The sequence below is a fragment of the Magnolia sinica genome, chromosome 17 (assembly GCF_029962835.1).
Source record: "Magnolia sinica isolate HGM2019 chromosome 17, MsV1, whole genome shotgun sequence".
In the NCBI taxonomy this organism is placed as follows: domain Eukaryota; kingdom Viridiplantae; phylum Streptophyta; class Magnoliopsida; order Magnoliales; family Magnoliaceae; genus Magnolia; species Magnolia sinica.
Window position 1 is genome coordinate 10,200,806 of NC_080589.1, and position 23,999 is coordinate 10,224,804.

The 23,999-nt window shown below is 42.5% G+C and overlaps 2 protein-coding genes across 6 annotated transcripts in view; one reads left to right on the top strand and one right to left on the bottom strand.

Annotated features, from left to right (window-relative positions):
- The window catches only part of LOC131230858 (uncharacterized), a 31,605-nt gene extending 22,697 nt beyond the window's left edge, over positions 1 to 8,908 (top strand). For 3 of the 4 annotated variants that reach the window (XM_058226880.1, XM_058226882.1, XM_058226883.1), the window contains one exon: positions 8,172 to 8,908. In XM_058226880.1, the coding sequence (XP_058082863.1) occupies positions 8,172 to 8,288 (117 nt within the window). In that variant the 3' untranslated portion in view covers positions 8,289 to 8,908. Of the gene's footprint in view, positions 1 to 8,016; positions 8,150 to 8,171 lie in introns of those variants that run through there. The other variant, XM_058226881.1, reaches the window with a different exon arrangement.
- Positions 8,909 to 11,914: 3,006 nt separating this feature from the next.
- Positions 11,915 to 20,983, bottom strand: LOC131231790 (UDP-glucuronic acid decarboxylase 2-like). 2 transcript variants are annotated; one of them, XM_058228094.1, is made up of 7 exons: positions 19,865 to 20,983; positions 19,293 to 19,439; positions 16,178 to 16,257; positions 14,391 to 14,474; positions 13,626 to 13,700; positions 13,211 to 13,303; positions 11,915 to 12,460 (listed from the first exon to the last, which is right to left on the bottom strand). In XM_058228094.1, exons 1-7 carry the CDS (start codon positions 20,487 to 20,489, stop codon positions 12,248 to 12,250), a joined length of 1,317 nt encoding a protein of 438 aa, XP_058084077.1. In that variant the 5' UTR covers positions 20,490 to 20,983; the 3' UTR covers positions 11,915 to 12,247. The 2 variants fall into 2 exon arrangements, with proteins under 2 accessions (XP_058084077.1, XP_058084078.1); XM_058228095.1 differs by having other exon boundaries at positions 19,293 to 19,435; positions 19,861 to 20,983.
- Between the last annotated feature and the right edge of the window lie 3,016 nt (positions 20,984 to 23,999).

A 23,999-nucleotide genomic window follows, 5' to 3' on the forward strand; every position in this document is an offset into this window, starting at 1 on the left:
GAAAGTTGAGGCCATGGAAGGAAAGAAGGATAAGGTCAATGAAATTGTTTGCGGCATCTGTGATTGCAACATTCACACAACTGAAAACTGTCCTACAATACCTGCCTTTCGAGGAGTGTTGAATGAACAAGCCAATGCCGTAAATAACTATCAAAGACCTTTTACTGGACCTAACTCCAACACATACAATCCTGGCTGGAAAAATCATCCAAACTTCAATTGGAGAAATGGACAAACGGCGACTCCTCCAGGTTTCTTCAATCAAAATCCAAATCAAGTGAAACCTCAAGAGGAACCGGTTCAAAATCCCATACAAGAGCCGGCTTAGGCAATGCGGGGAATTACAGATTTTATGCAAAAGATATATTCTCGTATGACGGTTATAGAAAAGGGGATGCTTCCCGCACAACCTCTCCCCAATCCTAAACCGCAGTACGAGAATAATGATCCCAGCTCTTCAAATCAGATGGGGCATGCTAAATCCATCACCACTCTTAGGAGTGGGAAGATCATTGATAAAACTCTTCCAGGTTAGGCCCGAAAAGCCTCAAGAACCGTAAGAGGACAACAATGATGGATCCACTGATGCCCCACAAAAAGTGGAACCTAACTTCTAGAGAAGCCGGTTGCTCCATTCCCCAACGGTTGGTTTCACCAAAACCTCTCTCTAACTCTCGGGATATCCTAGAGGTGTGAAACAGTGAAAGTCAACATTCCTCTACTTGATGTCCTTAAACAGATACATTCATATGCCAAATTCCTAAAAGACTTATGCACGACCAAGCGACGGAAAATTATTCAAAAGAAAATCTTCTTGATCGAGAAAGTGAGTGCCATCCTCAAGCAGACGTGCCGCAGAAATTCAAGGATCCCAGTAGCCCAACCATATCATGTGTAATCGGGAACCATCGAATTGATCACGCACTTCTTGACTTAGGAGCGAGCGTCAATTTGATTCCCTACTCGGTATACAAACAGTTAGGTTTTGGTGAATTAAAACCCACCCTAACCACACTACAACTTGCTGATCGCTCTGTTCGTGTACCAAGAGGGATAATTGAGGACGTGTTGGTCCAAGTTGATAGATTTTACTACCCTGTAGACTTTATCATCCTGGACACTGAACCCATCAATAACATGAGCACTCAGATTCCTGTCATTCTTGGTCGCCCATTCCTTGCCACGTCAAATGCAATTATCAATTGTGGGAATGGTATCATGACTATGTCTTTTGGAAATTTGACATTGGAGTCAAACATTTTTTTCAATAACGGCAGCAACTCAGAGGATGATGACGATTTCCACGACATTAACATGATTGACTCTTTCGTGGAAGATACGACACCTCTGACCTTATCCTCCGACCATCTAGAGACGTGCCTGGCCCACTCCCATGATTTTGATAATGACATGATTAGGGAGACGTGCGCCTTGCTTGATACTGCACCGGTACTTGAAGTTAACCGATGGAGGCCACAATTTGAAGAATTATCACAAACTGATGTAGTGCCTCTACCGTCTAACCTCAAGCCGCCGAAGCTTGACCTAAAACCTTTGCCCTCTGATTTGAAATATGCCTATTTAGGTCAAGATGAAACATACCCGGTGGTGATCTCTGCCCACCTGGAGAAAGAACAGGAGAGTATACTCATATCTACTCTCATTGAGCATAAAGGAGCCCTGGGATGGACGATTGCAGACCTCAAGGGAATCGATCCCTCAATTTGTACTCATCACATATACCTTGAGGATAATGCAAAAACCGTTCAGCAACTATAACGTAGACTAAATCCAAACATGAAGGAAGTAGTTAAAGCTGAAGTTCTTAAACTATTAGACGTGGGTATTATATACCCTATATCTGATAGTCAATGGGTGAGTCCAACTCAAGTGGTCCCTAAGAAGTCCGGAATCACCATCGTAGCCAATGCTAATAATGAACTCGTGCCAACTAGAGTCACTACTGGTTGGAGAATGTGCATTGACTACAGGAAGTTGAATACCGTCACGAGGAAAGACCACTTCCCTTTACCATTCATTGATCAGATCCTTGAAAGGTTAGTTGGTCATTCCTATTCTGATTTTCTTGGACGGGTATTCGTGCTACAACCAGATAGAGATAGCCCCGAAGACCAGGAAAAGACTACATTTACATGTCCCTACGGCACCTTTGCCTATCGAAGGATGCCATTCGGACTATGTAATGCCCCTGCCACTTTTCAGCGATGTATGCTTAGTATTTTTTCTGACATGGTGGGGCAATATTTAGAGGTCTTCATGGACGATTTCTCTGTTTACGGTCCATCTTTCAGCAAGTGCTTGGAAAGTCTTAAATGTGTGCTGAAAAGATGTGAAGAGAAGAACTTGGTACTTAATTGGGAGAAGTGCCATTTCATGGTTCAGAAGGGAATTGTCCTTGGGCATATCATCTCGTCCAAGGGAATCGAGGTAGATAAGGCAAAAATCGATCTTATCTCTAACCTACCTCCACCCAAGAACATTAGAGACGTGCGATCCTTCTTAGGACACGCAGGGTTTTACAGGCGATTCATAAAGGACTTTAGTCTCCTCTCTCGTCCATTATGTAATCTTCTTCAAAAGGATGTTCCGTACGAGTGGACTGAGCAATGCCAGGAAGCTTTCACCAAGCTTAAAGGCACATTAACCACTGCACCTATCATGCAGCCACCCGACTGGAACCTTCCTTTTGAGCTTATGTGCGACGCTTCTGATTATGCTCTTGGGGCGGTCCTAGGCCAGAGAAAAGACAAGAAGCCCTACGTCATTCACTACGCAAGTAGGACTCTAAATCCTGCCCAAGTGAACTACTCGACTACGGAAAAGGAACTCTTAGCCGTAGTGTTCGCCTTGGACAAATTTAGGTCCTACCTGATCGGATCCAAGATCATTATATATACAGATCATGCGGCACTGAAGTATCTTCTTTCTAAGAATGATTCTAAGCCCCGCTTGATAAGATGGATCCTTCTACTCCAAGAATTTGATTTGGAAATTAAAGATAAAAAGGGAGTAGAGAACGAGTGGCCGATCACCTTTCTCGCCTTAATACCTCGATTCCCTTGAGGCGACCCATATCAATGACATGTTCCCCGATGAACAATTGTTTGTAGTCTCCCATTCACCTTGGTTCCGATATTGCTAATTATCTTGCTACGGGTGCTATCGACACAGTGGAGTGCACAAGATAAGAAGAAATTTTTCACCGAGGTGCGCAACTTTTCTGCTAGGATGATCCTTATCTATTTAAATATTGCCCGACCAAATTCTAAGGAGATGTGTACAGACGATGAGCATCTGAATGTTATCTCCTTTGTCACTCTCAGGCTTATGGTGGTCACTTTTTCGCTAAAAAGACCACGGCCAAGATTCTCCAGTGTGGCTTTTACTGGCCACATGTTCAGGGACACTCATGAATTTTGCAAAGCTTGTGAGCGTTGTTAAATTGGGAGCATTGTCCCGTCGAAATATGATGCCTTTGAATCCCATTCTTATCATTGAAGCATTTGATTGCTGGGGCATCGATTTCATGGGACCATTCCCCCAATCGTTTGGAAATCTATATATTTTGCTCGCCGTGGATTATGTCACTAAATGGGTCGAAGCGATTCCGTGTCGAAAGAATGACCATCGCACGGTCATTAAATTCTTAAAAGAAAACATCCTTTCTCGATTCGGAACGCCTCGAGCCATCATTAGTGATGGGGGCTCACACTTTTGTAATAGACCATTCGAGAGCTTAATGAAGAAATACGGTATCTCTCATAAGGTGAGCACCCCATACCATCCACAGACAAGTGGACAAGCTGAGATTTCCAATAGGGAGATCAAACACATTTTGGAGAAAACGGTTAACCCAGATCGTAAGGATTGGACAATCCGATTGACCGATGCTTTATGGGCATACCGTACCGCATTTAAAACTCCTATTGGAATGTCTCCCTTTAGACTTGTCTATGGGAAAGCTTGTCACTTGCCTGTGGAGTTAGAACATAAAGCGTACTGGGCGATCAAAAATCTTAATTTCAATCTGGACAACGCTGGCTCGCTACGAAAACTTCAATTGAATGAACTTGAGGAAATCCGGAATGATGCGTACGATAATTCGAGAATTTATAAGGACAAGATGAAAGCATTTCATGACCAACACATTTTGCGAAAATCATTCACGCCTGGTCAGAAGGTCTTTTTGTACAATTCTCGATTACATCTCTTTCCGGGTAAGCTTCGATCTCGTTGGACCGGCCCTTACATTGTTGTTGTTTTTCCTCATGGGGCTGTTGAGATAAGAGATCCCGACAATGGCAAGGAATTTAAAGTCAATGGCCATCGATTGAAACCATTTGTCGAGAAATTTGATTCAGAGGACATGTCCATGCCTCGACTGATCCTGTTTACCAGGACTGATCTCCTAGTCCGATGGAGGTATAGGTAGGTTTATCGCTTTCATAGGATTATGGTAGTTGCTTTTGTCTGGCTGAAGACGGTAAACTTAGCGCTCCCTGGGAGGCAACCCAGCTTTTCAACTTATTTCATTTTCCTAGCTAGTTCAATGTTTGTGGGTAACATTCCTGCAAACCCTCATGAGACTACAACTCGTCCACTAGGGGTAACCTAGGGGTTTAAAGGCTTGTTGCATGCGCTAAATGCAATCGAGAGCACTTGCGAAAGTGGTATAGGTAGGATTTTATTTTTGTTAGTTCTGTGTCACTGGATTCCCTGCCGCGATCTCTTTGAAAGTCTCTCATGATTCATCATCCAGGTACTATCTTCCCTTCACTTTTTCTTTACTTTTGTTGTCCTATGCGCATTCCATACTCATATCCTTTACATTGAGGACAATGTAGCTTTTAAGTTGGGGGTGGGAGATTAGGTTACCTAATCAGTATTTTCTTGAGCAAAAATTGTGAAAATTTTTAAATTTTCTCTGGACTTTCTGATGAATTCAAAGTGATTGGACGACCATCTTTGATTTAGAATTACAGGATATGGAATGTTGGTGATTTACTGCTCTTGGATTCAGTTGCTCGTTAGATTTCACAGTTAAGTTTAATCCATGATTAGAAGTTGTAAACATTGATTGAGTCATGATTTCACATGTCACATCTCGCTTACACATTAAGATTTCAGTTGAAACTGAAGGGTTAATTTGGTGATCAGTAAGAACCAACTTGAACAATTGCCCGTCAAGATCAATTAAAAGGAAGAGATACAGTTGAGAAAGGTTAGGCAAAGAATATTCACTATAGGTTTGCTCCCTATAAGTGTGGACTTCATTCCCATTATTGGTTTTTCGTTTAAAAAAAAAAAAAAAAAAAAAATGAAGGAATGAAAAGATGATCTTTGAGGCAAGCTTTGGTTATTATGAATTCTCTTATTGATTACCGACGATACCCTGAAATAAAGAATTGAATATTAATGTTGAAAGTTGGGACTACACTTTACATTTGTGGAACTCAATGTTTAGGATTATTTCTAATTAAGGGACTAATACTTTGAATGAAGCTTACCGTGTGTTTGAGTCTAGGAGAGAGTAAGGCCCAACATTCATGAATTGTTGAATTCTGAATATCTAGATTGTTTTCCAAAATCACTCGAGTTCATAGAAATTCTCCGGTAATTCTCAACTTATTTTTCGCATACTTTGCCTGGGACTAGCAAAATGCTGGTTGGGGGTTGTGTTGAGGGTCAAATATTGCATATTAGACCCATTTATTGCATGAATTTACAAGCATGACACCGTTTAATAGCCTAATTTAATTGAATTTGTGATGCGGGGCGTCTTCATGAGCTTGGACTGAGAAAGGACACTAAAAAGCATGGATTTACCGATCTGATGACACTAAAGCATGGGACGGACTCCAGAAGACCAAGAGCGACGAAATTATACACCAGGGTCCGCGGAAATCGAGGAATCGAAGCTCAAGTGGCCCGAAAAGTGTCCAAAATGCAAGATCATAGGGTTCCCACCATCCGATCAGTTCGAAACTTCACACGTGGCTTGAGGACCATAAATAAACCGTACACGTAAAATTTCAGCCCCTGGATCACTGTGGAAGTGGCCCAATGGACAGATCAGCCCTTTAATCATTCTGTGGGGCCCGCCTGATATCCGGATATGCTTCAAAATTGTTCTACACGGTTTAAACCACGTGTCAAAGCGGATGGACGGAGCAGATTTCTCACGATCATCACACTGGACTCTATATACACAGCGCGTGTACAGAGTGCACCGCTGCCCGCGCCACACCGGACGGTCAGCCCGGTCAAAGACGGGCTGACCCGTCTTCTTCTTCCGCAGCAACAGCGGACGGACGCTGTCCGTCCGTTTTCCAGCAGTGGGCCCCAATCAGCGCTTATTACGAAGATCTGGACCGTCCATTGTGACGAGAGGTTGGGGTAGACCCTCGCCTAGGTGTCTTTTTACCACCATGGAAAGTTCTGCATAATCCTAACCGTTCAATGTATGATGAACGGCGGAGTAGAAGATACGGTGGGCCACACTAAAATCAAGAAAAAAATGCGTGTTTCTTACTGTTTTTTCGCCACGAGTCGAATGAACGGAGAGGATTCTCTTTATGACAGTGTTCATGGGCTCCACTGACAGCCCAGCGCAAGGTCTGCGCAAGCTCTGTTCGCAAACAGAGCTTGCGGACGAAACTCAGTGGGCCACCATCATTACCCTTCTCGATGATCCAAGCCGTTCATCTGCTCTGAAAGGCGGCCAAGACCTTCACCTAGGCGGAGAAATTGCAAAATACATCAGACAGCAGATCTTAACCGTTCAAACATAAATTAGACGGCAAATCAGAAAATCAAGTGGGCCACATCAACATTGAAATAAAACCGTCCATCTCAGACTAGTTTTTCGAGATAAATCGAATGGATGGGACGGATTCTACTGATATCATTGATCGTGTGCCCCATCAACACCACAGTGAAAAGGAAAGTTGCGTCTCTACTACGCGTAAGGGGTTTCCGCAGCTAGCTCGACTGGGACTCCAGCTCTTCTCCGCCCCTGGTTGTATAAAAGAAAGGAGTGAACGAGCAGAGTGGGGGGGAGCCGGTTTTGGTTGTGAAGAAGAGAGGGGAGGCTGAGTTTTAAGGCTGCTGGAGAGTAACAGCGGCTGGGATTTCTGCTGGACGTGGCTGAGGACGTGAAACAGCAGAGGAGTTGGAGTTTTAGACGCGAAGAGAGAAAGAGACAGGGAGTAGAGTGGTTTTTTTTTTTCTTTTCTTCATTGTTTTCTTCTTCTTTCTTTTTCTTTATTTTAGTATGAGATCTAGCCCAATCATGAGTGGCTAAACCTCTCAGCTAGGGCTAAGGGGTGAAGCTTGTAGCCTGATGGGAGAGATATTGCTGGTGCCCTTTGATTAGATTGAAGAGATTATTTTTGATTTAATTTTATAGAAATATTTTTAGTTTTTAATGGCATGTTGTGACTAAAATTACAATGGGCTTGCAATGGCTTTGAATATTTCTTTCCTCTTTTTACATTTATGAAGTCAGGAAGCCCTGTTGTTCATCATTGTCCCATGGGCATGGTAGGATGATAGTACCTTCCTGACCTTCATGGCATGTTGATTGATTGATATTTAGATTAATTCTGTTGTTTGCTTTGTCTCCTGGGCATGGTTTGGTGATGGAATCCATTCTAATTCATACACCTTTTATCTCTTGAAACCTATATCAATGGCAGTTCAGTAAATTTCCATACTTTGTGATCCTGGCATAAAATCTCCCTGATCTCTACAAGTGGATCCGCTGAATCCCTAGCTTATTTTCTCTGAATTCCTCAAAGTTTTAGATAATTCTTCCACAATTATTCCTTAATTTCTATTTGGTTTAGATCACATCTTAGTCTAGTTATTTCTACCTAGTTCCAGATCACGTACAATTTTCGGTTCCTGTGGATTCGACCTCGGTCTCACCGAGTTTATTACTACATCACAACCCTATACTTGGGAGTGAACACTAACCTAGGTTTTTCATGGCACTTGCCCAAGGAACGGACAAGATCTCATGCGCATGCCATGTTGGCACATAGGGGGCGATTATCATTGGCATTTGCTGATGGACACTTTCAAGTCGAGCATTCCTCCCATTCGTTCTTCTCAAAACCCATTTAAGCAAAAGATTTGACTCTGTGCAGATACCCAAGACGGGGAAAGGCAAGAAGAAAGCTCTCCCAGTAAACAAGGATCGGTTCATCAGCAAGATGTTCCTTCGTGGAGACTCCGTTATCATCGTTCTCAGGAATCCCAAGTGATGTAATCACATCTGATACAATTCCCAGTTTCGACAATTTGCTGTTTGGACGGCCAGTAGATTGCAATCCAGATTCTCTATACCACTAAGGACCGAGTGATGGGCAGTTATGCATTTCATGCATCTCAGGTAACCATGCTAATGGGTAACCAGGTTGGGGAATGTGGTTTTAGATAAACACTATGCTTACCATTTCTAATGTTTGCTATTTCTGACTTTGTGTATGAAATACATTCCAGAAGTAGTACTCAACAAGGATTTAATGTGCCAGTAGGTAGAATGTCTGCTCTTCCTTTTCAGTGGTCCAGACCATTGATCACAGGCCTCACCTTGGGTGGACCATGCTAAAAAATTTCAGATTAGAAGATTCCACCCCATCTGAATCTTTCCCTTTTCCCATCAAAATTTGTATCTTGCTACATTCTTAAGCTATTTAGGATACAGATTGAAGGGTTATCCTTTTCCTGCCAAGGAGATTTCTTCGCCATGTTCCATCAGCAGTCTGGATCTCTCTGAAAGACGGACATCCCAGTGTACAAATATTGGGCCACAGATGCTATACGTCCGTATAGTTCATGTAATCTCCATTTTTCGTAGTAATGAAAAGCTGCATTTAGCTCAGGCAGTGAGAACAAAATCTATATATTTCTTGCCTCACACACACACAATTTCAAAATTTGGGATTATACTCTTACAGGATTTCCGAAGATCATGAAACAATACTCGAGTTCAACACGAGCCCCATTTCATGAAGTTGTACTAAGAACAGATTCTAAAATCAGGCATTGTTCTTCCCTGCTCCTGAAATAATTAGAGGCATGTGGAACGGTCTGACCGACCCAGTCATTGATGAGGTGTGGGCTTCGGCATACTGCACTGGTTCAGTATTTTTTCTTTGGCAGGTAAGTAGGTGTTTAAACAGTCAATTTATGGGCGTATATTGCACCTTAAAAAAAATAAAAAATAAAAAATAAAATAAATTAAAAAAATCTTCGTACTCATTAGTTTAAGGCTCGTGTAGAGCACTTCATAGCTATATCAAAGAGTTCTAGTTGGAGGTCTCTTTTAAGTGGATCTCCAAATGTAGCGTGAGGTTCACCCGTATGAGATCTGGACTGTTAATCCAAGATGGATGGACAGACACATCTTCGATTGGCCATACCTGGAAAGCATTCCTGCTTTTACTGGGCTGTCTAATTCCAGGACTTTTGTCTATTCAACCACATGCATTCTAAGATCTGGGTCTGTCCATCCAAGTGTAATTGACCAATAAAAAAACCTTTTGTGGGCCATAAAAGTTTCGGATCGAGATGATATTTGTATGGGCCCTTTCATCCAGGTCTTGGTGATCTTATAAACTGGTTGGATGGCAAATAAACATTCCGGTGGCCCCCATTAATTTTTAAATGGTGGATATTCAGTCACCACTGTTTCATCTGGCGTGGCCCACCTAAGTTTTGTATCTGCTTCATTTTTGGCAGTCAAATGAGCTTCCAAAATGGATGGACGGCCTGGATGCAATGCAAATACATCAAAGTGGGCCAATGAACTAGTTATTGGTTGCATGGTCATGATTTCAAGTGTGAAAACATTATCAGTATTTTCCTGGAAAAGTGAGAGAAAACAGAGAGGTAAAACATGTCACAAGATGAGAATATTCTGGCCCTCACCTAACGTGAACATTCTGGTCATAAAAAAGATTCCGGTCCTCACCTAACGTGGGCAAATCTTGCCCGTTGAAGACGGTGATGGCTCACCTATGACAACCTTGGCTTGGATCTTACTTTTTTAAGGCTGGTGGGCGATGCTTGTGCCTGATGGAAGAAATAAATAAGTTAAAACCGACCATAACTGAATGAACTGGGACTGTAGTTGGACCTACGGGTCTGTCATCTACAGATAATCTTTGAGGCCGACCTAATAGTTGGATCAACCTGATTTTTGGGGCATTTCATTATCATGATGGGATAATCTTAATGGACGGACAAGATGTTGTACAAACATCATGGTGGGCCTCACACGCCAACTAGTTGCGTGTGAGCATTACTCTGTGTGTGTGTGTGTGGACTTCATTCCGTCCATCAGATGCGTCAGCCCAAAAATCAGCCTTTAGACTGTTTGGAGGGTGAGTGTCACCTGTACACTGTTTCCAATCATGTGGAATGTATCTTGAAATATATGATGGTGGGCCTGATATATGATTTTTATCCACTCCGTCCATACCGTTTCTCCAGCTCATTTTAGGACATGAGCCAAAATTCGAAGCATTTCCAAAGCTCAAGTGTACCCCACCACAGAAAACAGGTGGGATAATGACGTCCACCGTTGAAACCATCCTAGAGCCCACAGTGATATTTATTTGTCATCCAAACTGTTCATAATGTCAAACGGATTTGGGTGAATAGAAGCCACAAATATCAGCTTTTCTGTGGCCCCCCATCACCCAAGAAGACTTCAACTATAAGCATCCAATTTCCACTGTTTTCTGTGGTGTGGTCCACCTGAAGTTTGGATATACTTCAATTTTGGGCCCATGCCCTAAATTGAGCTGGAGAAACAGATGGACAGCTTGGATAAAACACATGGTCTTCATACCACGGTAAAGTGTGGTCACGGCCTCACTCCATAATCAGGCATCCGCGTGAACGTACAAAGGGTTGTGCCGTTGGGGTGGGCTCCACCACCATCATGCATTTTCCAAATCCACTCCAGCCATTAGATGAGTGGCCCAAGTTTAGACTTAGCGCCAAAAAAGCCAGGTTCATTTGTGATACAGGTGGATCACATTAGGAGGCGACACTCACTCTCCAAACTGTTTCCCTTGGTGTAGCCCACCTGAATGAATTAGGGATAGTGCTGATATTTGGTACTTTGACCTAACACCCCGTTGGGCCCATTTGTGCCGCTGACCACTTCATACTCCAATTAAGAGGTCTCTTGGTGGTCTGCTACCCATCAGCTCAAGTTCTGTGGGTCCCACCCACCGATGCGTGACTGACGGACATTCCAACATTGACTTGAAAATTATATAAAATTTTAACCAATTCCTTATATATTTATCTAATTGAAGGGTTTTCCCAATGTCCCCTTAGCAGCGTCACAAAGCCTTTAAATGGCAGATGGATTGACCCATGTTGATTTAAGCCCGCCTTTAAATGGCAGATGGATTGACCCATGTTGATTTAAGCCATGATGCAAAAATCATGCCAATAGGATAATCCTAAATATCTGATTCATAGAATGAAAAATCCAGTCAACACTGAAGATTGAGCATGCCACGTGGCATTCAAAAGGCAAAACCCATATTAAAAAAATAAAATTAACTTATTTATTAATTAAGAAATACCTATTTTTACACACTCAACTACTTTTAGTAAGATTTTCTTCGCTTGTTAAAGCATTATTTCATGTAGGTGGTGGAGAACGCTGGCTGTGGAATAAACAGATTGGTTATTTCCACTTCATTATTTAAAAATTAAGAATTACAATCCAACCAAAGACCCAAACGCACACTTTATTCATATAACAAGCTGTGTGCTAAAAAAAAGAAGAAGCCATCCTCTCAATTTCACTGCCATTCCTTTTCCATTTCTGAGCACGTGGGCACATCCCCAACAAGGGCCAAAAGCAATCAAAAGGCCTTTTATAAGAAAACCCAACTTCCCCAAAACGCTTTCTGGAAAGGTCAGAAAATGATATTGTAATGAATGGTAAAAAGACATGCTGCTGGTATCAACGCTAGCTACCTTGTTGTCTCTATGATGAATATATCAATATCAAGCTAAAAGGGCAAAAAAAAAAAATAAACAAGAAGAACAACACCAAACAAAGGTAGGTAGAGGAACAAGGAAAGAAACAAGCATTGCCCAAATCGCAAAGGAGAATGCAGGAGAGAGGGCAAAGTAAAAATGCTCTTGTAGGTGGGTGCTTGAAAACAGCAATTCCTCTCTCTATTCTCACCTAGGCTGAGACCACGCCATCCTTGTGGTCGCCGAAGATGCGGGTCCGGAAGTCGGATACCATGAGTGGAAGCCCCTTCCGTAGGGGCACGGTGGGCTCCCACCCAAGTTGCTCCTTCGCCTTCGTGATGTCAGGCTTCCTCTTGTGCGGGTCATCCTCCGTGTTTGGCCGGAACTCTATCCGGGCGTTCGGGTCTATTGTCTCCTGGACCACCTGCACAAATCATGTCACCAGGGCAAATCCATCACTTACAAAGAGATATCATTGGAAGGGCATCTTAATCATTAAAAAAATCAAAGCTTTGTGAGGGATATGGCCCGTGATAGAGTGGAATGGTGGAACGGGATTCATCTAGCCGATCCCAATTAGTTGGGATAAGGCTTAGATGATGGAAGCCCAACCTATAAAGGGCAATTTGGTCATTTGCAAAATCTGATTCAACTGTCCTCTAGTCTTAGATGTTGATTCCCAGTGAGTTAGAAGTACTAAAATAAATAAATAGAAGCAAAGTCCCAACTGACCCAAGAAAAAAAAGCCAGGGTTAGAAGTATCATCCAAAACCAATACTTAAGTGCGATTCCTACTGTTTTCCTGCATGAATGATACAGCTGTGTATCAAGCGATTCCTACTGTTTTCGTCTATGAATGATACGGCTGTATCAGCCTGAGAGGGCCTGATACAGGGTGAAGCAACCCACTTTTGGTGGTGACCAAAACAGTAGACACCGAAACTGATTTTCAACCCTTGGTTATTACACCAACAGGTGGATTCTGAACGAGAAGAATTCCTGAGGGCAGTATTATTTCTTTCTCCTCCTGCTAAAGGAGACTGGAGGCAGTACTGTATTCTTCAATCAGTTTTTTTTTTTTTTTTTGGTAAATCAAACAGACATGGAAATGGAATATGATCCTCATATGACAGGGCAGGGGCATACACAAGAATTACATATTATCTATTCTTACCTGAGCAAGCTCGAGCATGGTAAATTCCCCTGGGTTTCCGAGATTGAAGGGCCCCACATGTTCACCTTCCATCAGCCGTATCAGACCCTCCACCTGTACGACAAATCCCAAAAAGAATCTCCTTAGAACCTGAACGCAATACACCATCTTGCCCCTACATTATACAGACTCAACGACAGAGAGACTTTCAAAATTAAGGAAGTTGGCAACTGCAAAATTCAAGGCTGAGGGTGAAAGTGCACAATTTTATGGCGGACTCAATTTATACAGCATCAGTTGTAGACACAGCATATAATAATGGGGGCAGTATTTACAGCAACCCCTGTTGATAGAGAGAAAAGCAGGGACGTATCGACCTAGGCGGGTGTGGAAATCAATTCCCATCTAAAAATGAAAGGTGGGGAAAAACACTTACCAGGTCAGAAACATATTGGAAACTCCGGGTTTGCTTCCCATCACCGTAAACTGTCAAAGGTTCCTTTCGCAATGCCTGAAGAAAGAATTTTTCAGGATTTTATATTAGTCATTAACAGGGAAAACCTTACATTTGCTCTCTGCACTAGGTCATAAGGTCACCACCTAGTGATCCACACTGTTCACGTCTAGAGCTGGCAAGCAGAGAGAGGCGGGCCCAGGGTTGGTTCAGGTCCAGATTTAGAATTAGTCTGATTTTGCCTGGTCCAGACCCAACCCATTGCCAGACTTATTCACACACCTAGTGGCCCCCAACATTTGAAGGGCAGGATTCGGGGGAAGAATGGATTGGAAAATCCTATACATCAGATCAGTAGACTTTTTACCATCTGAATGTGGACCATCGCAGTTCTTGTGTACACTGTACTAATATTGTTGATCATTGGCCCGTACAACATAGGCTCCACCAACAAATGGGCAGGATCAACACAACCTATGTGCCACATTCCAATTTTCCCAAGAAGGCCCAAAGGTTTATACACTGCCCTTAAAGTGAAGGGAGACTACTCAATGCTCAGAATATGATGTTTCTGCCAGAACTCCTATAAGCAAAAAGGCCTTTTTTACCACAGTATGTGGGAGCTTTAGTGGTGTTATTTTGTTGTTTTCCGAATCAATTTTGATAAATGGGGACTTAAAACTAAGAACAACAGAAAATAAGATAGGCAATTAGCAAAAGAAAGATAAGAAAAATGAAGAACTGCACCTGGGCAACAAAATTGCTGACGACACGACCATCATCGATGCACATACGAGGGCCATAAGTGTTAAAGATCCGAGCAATCCTCACCTGCATTTCAAACCGTAAGGGCCTGTTCGGCTTTGCTAAAAAAATGCGCTTTTTTTTGTGATGTTGATTCTGAAAATCTTCTTTTTTAATTTTCTTTTCCTTTATTAAAATAAAAACTTTTAAATTAATCAATTTAGAGAAAAAAAAAAAACAAATTTCCAAATTATATTGACACATCAATGTGTGCTATCATGGCACGTAGGTCCGAGATCAAATCCATCCACTAGTTGGTCCGACCATGTTTTACCTAAAATTATATTGGTCCACTGAGAAGGTGGGCCCCAATATTCAAAACAGGTGGATGGGCTAGAAAATTTCAGCCAAGTGTTTTAGAGTCGTACATTTGTTTTGCAAATTGTGGCCCACCTGACCAGTGGATCGACCTAATTCTTGGGCTAGAGCATCAATTTAGTGGTGCCTTTCTAATGGATGGATTGGATCTCGTACCTATATGCTATGATGGCAAACATGTGGTGTGTACATGAGTTGCATTGCACACACGCGTAGGCTTAGAAATCTCATCCCTAGAGAAGCCGAACAGAAGTGACTTTCCAATAACCCCCATCTGCAGCGTGGTGGCCCACAGCAAGGACTGTAAGACATCCACTTTCATCCGTCCATTTTGCCATATAATGTTAGGTTGTGACTCCAAAATTGAAGTAGATCAAAGATTTAAGTAGGCCATGCCACAGGACACACGGGGGATTCAATGCTCACCATTGAAACCTTCATGTGGAAATTGTTTTTCTTATGCACTTTTTCACATAAGCAATTCTCAAGAAACAATTTTTTTTACACACACTCTTACCACACACCACCGCACCCACCCCCAAAAAAAAACACCACATGGGTTCTCAAACCCCTGACCTCAGCGTAGAAACACAGTTTCTACCACTGAGCCATGAGAAACAATTCTTGGGAATTGTTTATTGAGAATCAATTCTGCAGTTACTAGAAGCAATGCAAACATGCCCTAAGAATATTGAAATTCTAACAGAAATTCAACAAAAAAGAAAAAAATGGTGAATGATACGGTGAGACTACTTGCAACAGAAAAGAGGAAACGTACACTGCTTGGCCCAAATTAACAGCGTTTTTTTTCTAATTTGGGCCAGTATTTCCTTCCAGGTGGGGACCGCCTTTCAGCAGTTGAGACCGTTCATCTGGGAGATCCCACCAAGGATGAATGATGGACCTAGCCATCAGATAATAGGCCTATTGAAAGAAAACATAACCTGTGGCTTATATGCATGGGTAGAAGTCCGAGGACCAAACAGCTGGGTTTGGTCAATGGAACATGCATTTGATCCCTCTCTGTCCACTGTGGGGACCAGAGATTAAAGATCAGGATCACTGAAAGAGAAAAAACGCCTTACATGGAATACTTCGCCTGAGTGAAAATGGTGGTAATTTGTTTAAACATTGTGCAACACCTCTTAAAAGGATGGGACAGAATGTGGCTGGTCCATTCACAAGTCTGGTGAGGTCTGATTCACTGTATCCTGGATATTGAGAAACAATCCTAGCCATCGAATAAGAGGACACCTTGCACATTTAACATGGAATTTTCTTTTACAGTCCTCTTACAGGCCACAGATCAGGCAGTGAGGATCGCCTGATTGATGCCAATTTTATGATTTCGCTAATTGAAGAGTGGGGAATCATCAGATGAACGGTCAAGTATTTGGATATGAAAAACAAACCTCAACATTGGCACCCCTGTGGTAATCCATGGTCAAAGTTTCTGCTGTGCGCTTCCCTTCATCATAGCAGCTGCGAACCCCTGCCAAACCCAAACAACCAACAGATGCATGTCAGATACCCAGCCAAGAAAACCCCTACATGTGCAAGAGAACGTTGATGAAAACCCCACACCTGTCAGATATGGGACTAGAAGAACCTGTACGATTCAGATACCTACATTTCTTGCTCCAAGGAGATCTTATTCTAGTTATGGGGTCAGAGTTCCATTTTACTAGAGTAAGGCCTCTCATAAAAGACAGGCTAGACTGTGCCAATAGTTCACCAAGATTTTTAAAATGGTTCACTCATCCAAAGAACATGTAATGGCAATATGGACCATCAAAATCATGGGTAGAGAAGAACCTGGCAATCAGAGTAATAGGACTATCTTAACCATCTGATTGCATGCTGAATTTGGACTCTTGACCATTTTAATTTCAACCATCCATTTGATATTCCACCAACCACTAATTGGATGGTTCAGACCATTCAGTCAGTGTGATTTTTGGGTTATCGTATGGCTTCTACTATTTGGATGTGCTCTGGATTGACATAAACATATGCCACATGCATTGTGGATGAGTTGCCATCTAAAATAAGGCAGTAAGCCATCCGCCTATCCACCTTAAGAAAAGGCAACTGGCAACTATATCCACCTTACTTGTTTTACATAAACCCATTATCAATCATGGGAACTGAAATAGTAAGCATGTACTATTTGTATTACTCCAAATCCAGAATGGAAAATGAGAGTAGGTAAAGTGTACCATCTCAGTTCCCAAAATGGAAGAAGTAATTGATATCCATACACTGAAGTAACCATTCTCCAAAAGACAAGAAAAAGAAAGAAACTGATATCTATACCCAACTCAATCATTTTGCATACACCCATTTTCCATCATAGGAACTGAAATACTACATACTACATCTCCCATATTGAAAATGTGTGCAATGTGGAAGAGGTAACAAACATTAACATATACATCCACCCTGAATTTGGACACACCCATATTCCATCATGAAGATTGAAATAGTACGAGTGTAGAAGATTAGAGTTGTTGGCATTTCTTCAAAGAAATCAATATATCATTTTTTAAAAGCTATTTTCCTATGAAAATGTATATAGAAATGGAAAGTCAGAAATCAAAATAGGGCCGCTACTTGTGCGGCCCTTTTGATAGCAACACTCCTTTTCCCTACTTCAGGTAATAAATACATCGTACCATTATATTAACGATTGCAGAGGTGTATCTATCATAAAAGTCTGATTGTAGCTTCTCTTTTGTAATCTTTTTTCTTAATATAATTTTCTCGTCTCTTCTCAAAAAAAGGGGTAGACAAGTATGGGAGTTCCCACCAGTTTCAGATGATGGTGACTCATCCCATCACAGTGGTAGAAAACATGCACAACAATCTGGACCATCCAATGTATGGGCACAAATACAGAGCTGCATATCCTGCCCACCGGTGATTGCACTGGTTGAATTTGGTCTACTGACCTTTTTACTTTTACCCACCCATATGATAACTGCTAATTGGATGACTATGGTTGTATGGTCAATAAGAGGCCCGGATATGCTGCATCCATGGTGGGGTGCCATAATCTGCACAGTTTGAATTGCTGAAAATGATAGCAAAATGTACCATGGACGGTGATAGTCTACCATGCCAGCCTCCCAGAGAAAGAACACTTTTGGAGCGCCAAAACTGGAGAAAAAAATTCCCAACCATTGGATCCAAATAGCAAAGACTCCAAGGCAGTCCATCCTAGTCCTTGAACTGGGCCATGCATATGGGCGATCAGAAACATGCCGGAAGTAGGTTCCACCATTAATAGATCATGAGAAAATGGCTGCTATAAATGACCTTAATCATTCAGTAGACAGTAAAGAGTACCGTCCATGGACTGTCTGAGTGCAAGCATCCCACCTCTTTAAGTGGGTCTTAAACTGATCCACATGGCCAACCCCAGCCAGGCACATGGTAATCACAGTCAGAGACCCCTTTCTACTAACATACACACGGACCGCCCCTGCACACCAGGTTTGCATGTAGGCAAGGTTTGAAATCCTAAACCCATAAATCCTGCCCAATACATATCAGTTTCGTCCCTAAACAATACAGCTGTATCAGCCCGAAATGGCCAGACGGTTTCCATGGTGACTGTATGGTACACCAAAACCAATTTTCAATCCTTGAATGTGGATCCCTATTGCGTATTAGATCTCTACACCAGTAATAATGACTTTAAGCTTTAAGAGAGAAATTGTAGGGTCCTGATAAGCTCGACCATCCAAGCACGGCCCGCCATTAGCAAACCATAGAAATTGATGGGGGATGACCAAATATCTCCTAAGTTATAAGATTTCAAGACAGCTAACAATGTCATACAATTAGACTATTAATATGGCAAGAAAAAAGGCCAAAATATTCGACGTATGACGTTCCAATCTCGTCAAAATTCGACATCCATGGTGGGGAATGCAATGTCAATGGTCCAGATCATCTAACCATGGCCCCTACTGGCAACAACAGCCCAAGGACACCGTCCCGTTTGATCTCTCCCAACGAATTAAAAGCACGTATGCATCAGAGCCGTGAATACAGTCCTGCATTGATTTGGTACAAGTGGGGCCCATGTTTCGTATATCCAGATGGTTGATCTTACAGGAACCACCTCAAGTGAGGTATTGACTAATAACTGGTCCTCTTTCCACATTGGAAGATCACAAATCAAATATCTGGCCCTCTTTCTGGACAGCTGCCATACTTATCCCTTGACCGTCTATTTTAAGGCGCATGGATTGAATCCCCCCATCAAGAGTAGGCCCCGGAATATCAACAGTGTGGATCACCAAGCGTGGGCCCCACTTGTCGAAATAAAATAAAAAGAAGCGAGACCGAATCTACATGACTTTGAAAAGTTCAAGCAGCTGGCCCAGGCTCCTGCTCCGCCCCAAGACCTGCGGCGCACGTTAGCCGCAACTCCAATAAACTGCTAACATGCGCTAACACCGCTAACGTGCACCGCAGAGAGAGAGAGAGAGAGAGAGAGAGAGAGAGAGAGAGACGGACCGATGGGATTGACGTTGCCCCAGTACGTCTCCACCTGCGGGTGCTGCAGCGGATCACCGTACACCTCGCTGGTGCTCGTGAGCAAGAACCTCGCCCCTAACCTCTTCGCCAGCCCCAGCATGTTCAGCGTCCCCACCACATTTGTCTTGTGCTCCCGCAAGACACCGAATCAAGGATTTCACAACCTCCCCCCAAAAAAGACAAATGCTTCCCGCCAACATGCCACATCCAGTCCGTACAAAAGGTGGGCCACACGGTCATGATCACCTAAATCGGGCCGATCCACACGCGTTGGGCAGACAATGGCATAATTTCCCATATCCGGTTCATCATCACCGCGTCGCCTACCTTTTGTACGGACAAGATTTTCACATTATGCAAAGAAGCTCTCTGATGATCATAGATGGGCCACAAGCCAAAAACTCCACTGATCAGAAATCTCAACCGTCCATGCATAAGAAAGTTATCATTACTGATCAGAGATTTTTTTGTCCTTTCTGATGAACGGTCTAAAATCAAGATCCTAACCCTAATTCTCCAAAAACCCGATTCAATTGGAAAGAAAAAGGATATGATGGTCTTGACTGGATTGAACTTGTAGTGCACCGGCGAGGCGGGACACGCCAGATGGTAGATCTGATCCACCTCCAGCAGCAGCGGCTCCACGACGTCGTGCCGGATGAGCTCGAACCGGGGGTTTGAGAAATGGTGCATCACGTTCTCCTTCCTCCCTGTGAAGAAATTATCGACGACAATCACGCTATCACCCCGCCCGATCAGACGGTCCACGAGGTGGCTCCCAACGAAGCCGGCCCCACCTGTCACGACGATCCGCAGGCCCTTCCGTTTCAGCCCCAACGGCACCTTCCCGCCTGAATTCACCGAATTCCGCATTGCTGTCACCAATGCCGAGCTCTCGTATGGGGCCCGGTGGGCCGATCGGGCATTGAGGGTGGGAATCGGATCTAGGTCGGTGAAGCGGGACGTGGCCATGCTAACGTGCGCTGGGGAGGAAGGGACGAAGGCGAAGACGAGGGAGGCGAGGGCGATGCCGATGAGGACGAAGAGAAGGCGCTGATCGCGGAGTATGTAGTTGATCGGGCGGGAGACGGAGGCCCAGGGCTTCCGGGGCTTTGGGGAGTAGGCGTCAGTGGGCGGTTGCGATTCATGGCCTCTGAAGATCAGCTCTGATCCCATCTTCTTCGAGAATTTCAGGATTTTCAATCGAAGGAGATGAAAATTACTGAAAACTTCTGGGTTTTTTTTTTTTTTGGAGATGGTTTTGGGGGAATTTCAGATCGGTAGAGAGAAATTCCCTTCTTCCACAAGACCCAGATCAGTAGATTTCTTGAAAATTCGAGAGTTTTTTGGAGATCTGACCTTGAGAGAGAGAAAGAGATGGGGTTTTTCAACAGGGTGACCAAGATTAGTAAATTTCTGAAATAGCTTGGGTTTTTTCAGAGAGATAGAGAGGGTTTTTCTACGAGGGTAGATGAGTAATTTCCTGAAAAGTTCTTGGGATTTTTGGAAGGGAGAGCTTAGAGAAGGGGAGAACTTGCAGACGAGTAGAAGAGCTCTCACGATACGGAGAAAATCACAGCGGCTTCTTTGCAGGAATTCGCGCCGGGTAATCGCTCATCGGCCGCGTGTAGAAAGCAGCTCTCTCCCTTTCTCTGTATAAGCTTGGAGTGAGGTTTAAATAAATACCTGTTTTGGTTAGATTTACGTAAATGCCCTCCTACCGTGATGAAGTAGGAGCCGCCCGAGTACCAACCGGGCGCGGATTGGGTACTTCCACCGCCTGTCCTGAGCTCGAGACAGGCTGGAGTTCTAAGGTGCCACGTGATGCATGGGTTTAATCCACACCGTCCATCAATTTTTTGATGTCATTTTAGAGAAAAATCCAATAAATGAGATACTTTCAAGGTTCAAGTGGGCCACACCATATTAAGCAACATTGCTAATGGTTACCACTGTTGAAATCTTCTAGGGTGCACCGTCATGTTTTTTTACCATCCAACCTATTCATAAAGTCATATGTACCTGGATGAAGGGAAAAACAAATATCAGCTTGATCCAAAACTTCTGTTGGCCTACAAAGTTTTCAACGGTAAGAAATTAATCCCCTATTTGTGGTCCCCTGAAGTGTTAGATCTGTGTAATTTTTGAATTCTTAGCTTAAAATGACATAAAAAAAATAAATGGACGGCGTGGATAAAACTCATATATCACTTGGTCCCTCAGAGCCTCAGCCTGTCTTAAGCTCAAGACAGGAAGGGGAAGTACCCAACCCGCGACTCTACCTACCTGGGTAACTTCCACAAATTTGGAGCCACGTGGATATATCTTTCATGAGATCTACCCGTCTATCAAGTACGATGACCCATTTTAACGACTGAATCTAAATCATGTTCACAAAACTCACGTAGGCATACCATATTAAATAGTGGGATGAAATGTCCACCGTTGATTTTGTGTAGGACCTACCGTCGTATTTCGCTCCCATCCATCGTGTCATTGGTACGGAAGAAATATCTAAAAGTGATGGTATTACAAAACTTAAGTAGGCATACCACGTGAGTTTTTTTAAACGGCCTAATTGAGTACTGAATCATCTTGAATTTTAGAATCAAGGTAGAGAAAGGTTTGTGCAGGTGATGGACGGCTGGAATTTATGCACGCTATGTCGTTTCTCCTACGTCAGTCAAAGTAAGCATCTTGACACTGCCACCGGCGGACGCGGTTTGGTTACCTTGGTTGGTGACCCCAACATCAGCCCATATCGAAAGCTCTACTTACCCTACCACGGTGTATTTGTTTTTATCATAGCTGTCGCTGTTCATTTTAACAGCACATTTTAAAACATGATTTAAAAAATGAGGCATGATTTCAATAAAGAGTAGGATCCAAAATTCAAGCAGACTCGGTCATACGAAAAGTGGGTATTAAATGTTTATGGTTAAGAACAAAAAAATATAAAAATATGTATATAAAAAAAAAAATCGTTACATGAATTTTGGATCTAATTGATATTTGTATTTTCCCTTTATCAAGGATTATTAGGACCTTATCAAAAGTTGAGGGTGTGTTTGGTCGATGGAATTGAATGGTATTGAATTATTGCATAATGATTGCATGTTTGGAAATACCATGGTATTATAGCCATTTAATCCCATATTTGGGATAAAATTTTTGCTATCAAAAAACACTGAATTAAGCAAAATCATGTTTGGTGGACTATGAAAGTGTAATCAATGGGCTAAATGCATAAAGGATGTCATTCACTTGTACATATATATAATCAGAATGTCACATGTAAACGGTGTTTATGAATAGATGGCATGAATAAATGCATGTACTAACGTGGGGCATACATGTATAGTGGATTTTAAAATCCATGGTAATCCTAGTGAGACCAAATGCATTTCTATAGAACTAAATACAACTCTATCCCACCCAATTCTTGCCTTTCCATCCTCTCCAAATGTTAGATGGAATTGCATAGGCCAAATGCAATTTTATCCCACCTAATCCCATCTAATACCCTATGCCAAACAGCTCCTAAACATTTTAGTGATGCTTATGAAGTTTTCAATGGTGGACATTTGATTAATATTATTTTTCTTTGATGTGATTCACTTAAAATTAAATCTACCTCATTTTTAAGACCATACCCTAAAATGATACGACGAAATAGTAGCCAGCATAAAGAAAACAAATATCAATTAGCTTGCCGTGCTAGTTGGTGTTGGGTCTCCTACGGGCCACCTTGGTATTGAACGGTGCTTTGTGAGCCCTCTGTAATGTATGTGTTTTATCTATATCATTTATTCTTTTTAGAGACTTATTTTAAAATATAAGCCAAAAAAAAATGAGACATCTAAATATAAGGTGGACCACATCATAGATAAATGATGGTGATTAAATGCCATACAGGAAAATATTGGTGATTAAATGCCCATCATAAAAAAATACTTGGGCTTACTGTAATGTTTATTTGCCCTCTAACCTGGGGTCACAAAGAAATGGATGAATGGAACCACGAATATCAGCTTGATTCACAAATTTAGCAGGTTTTAGGAAGTCTTGGATGGTGGGCATTTCATCACTGATGTTTCCTTTAGTGTGGTCCACTTTAGATTTTGATCTGCCTCACGGAGCTGATAAATAAAATGGGAAACGGATTGGCTCTCTCCCTGCCACCCGCCAATGGCTGGTGGTAGGTTCTCTTTGGGCCCCACAATGATGTATGTGTTTCATCCACGCCGTCCATATATTTTCTTAGATTATTTTATGCTATGATTCAAAAAATAAGGTATATCCTAATCTCAAGTAGACCACATTACAGGAAACATGTGTTGAATGAATGTCGTTTGTTAAAAACCTTTTGGGGGCCATTAAAGTTTTGGATTAAGCTGATATTTTTTCTCCCCTTTATCTGGGTCTGTATGACCTAATCAACAGTTTGGATGTCAAATAAAAAATACAGTGGGCTTTAGGAGGATTTTAACAGTGGATATCCAATCAATATTGTTTTCCCGTGGTGTGGTCCACCTGAGACTTATATCCCTCTTATTTTTGGTATCAATCACTGAAATGATATGTAAAAATGGATGAACGTCATGGAACACATACCTCTTGCTGCGGCCCACGGAGCTCCCACCATCAGCCACGCGGCTGGTGTCAGGGGGAGTAGCCAATCCGTTT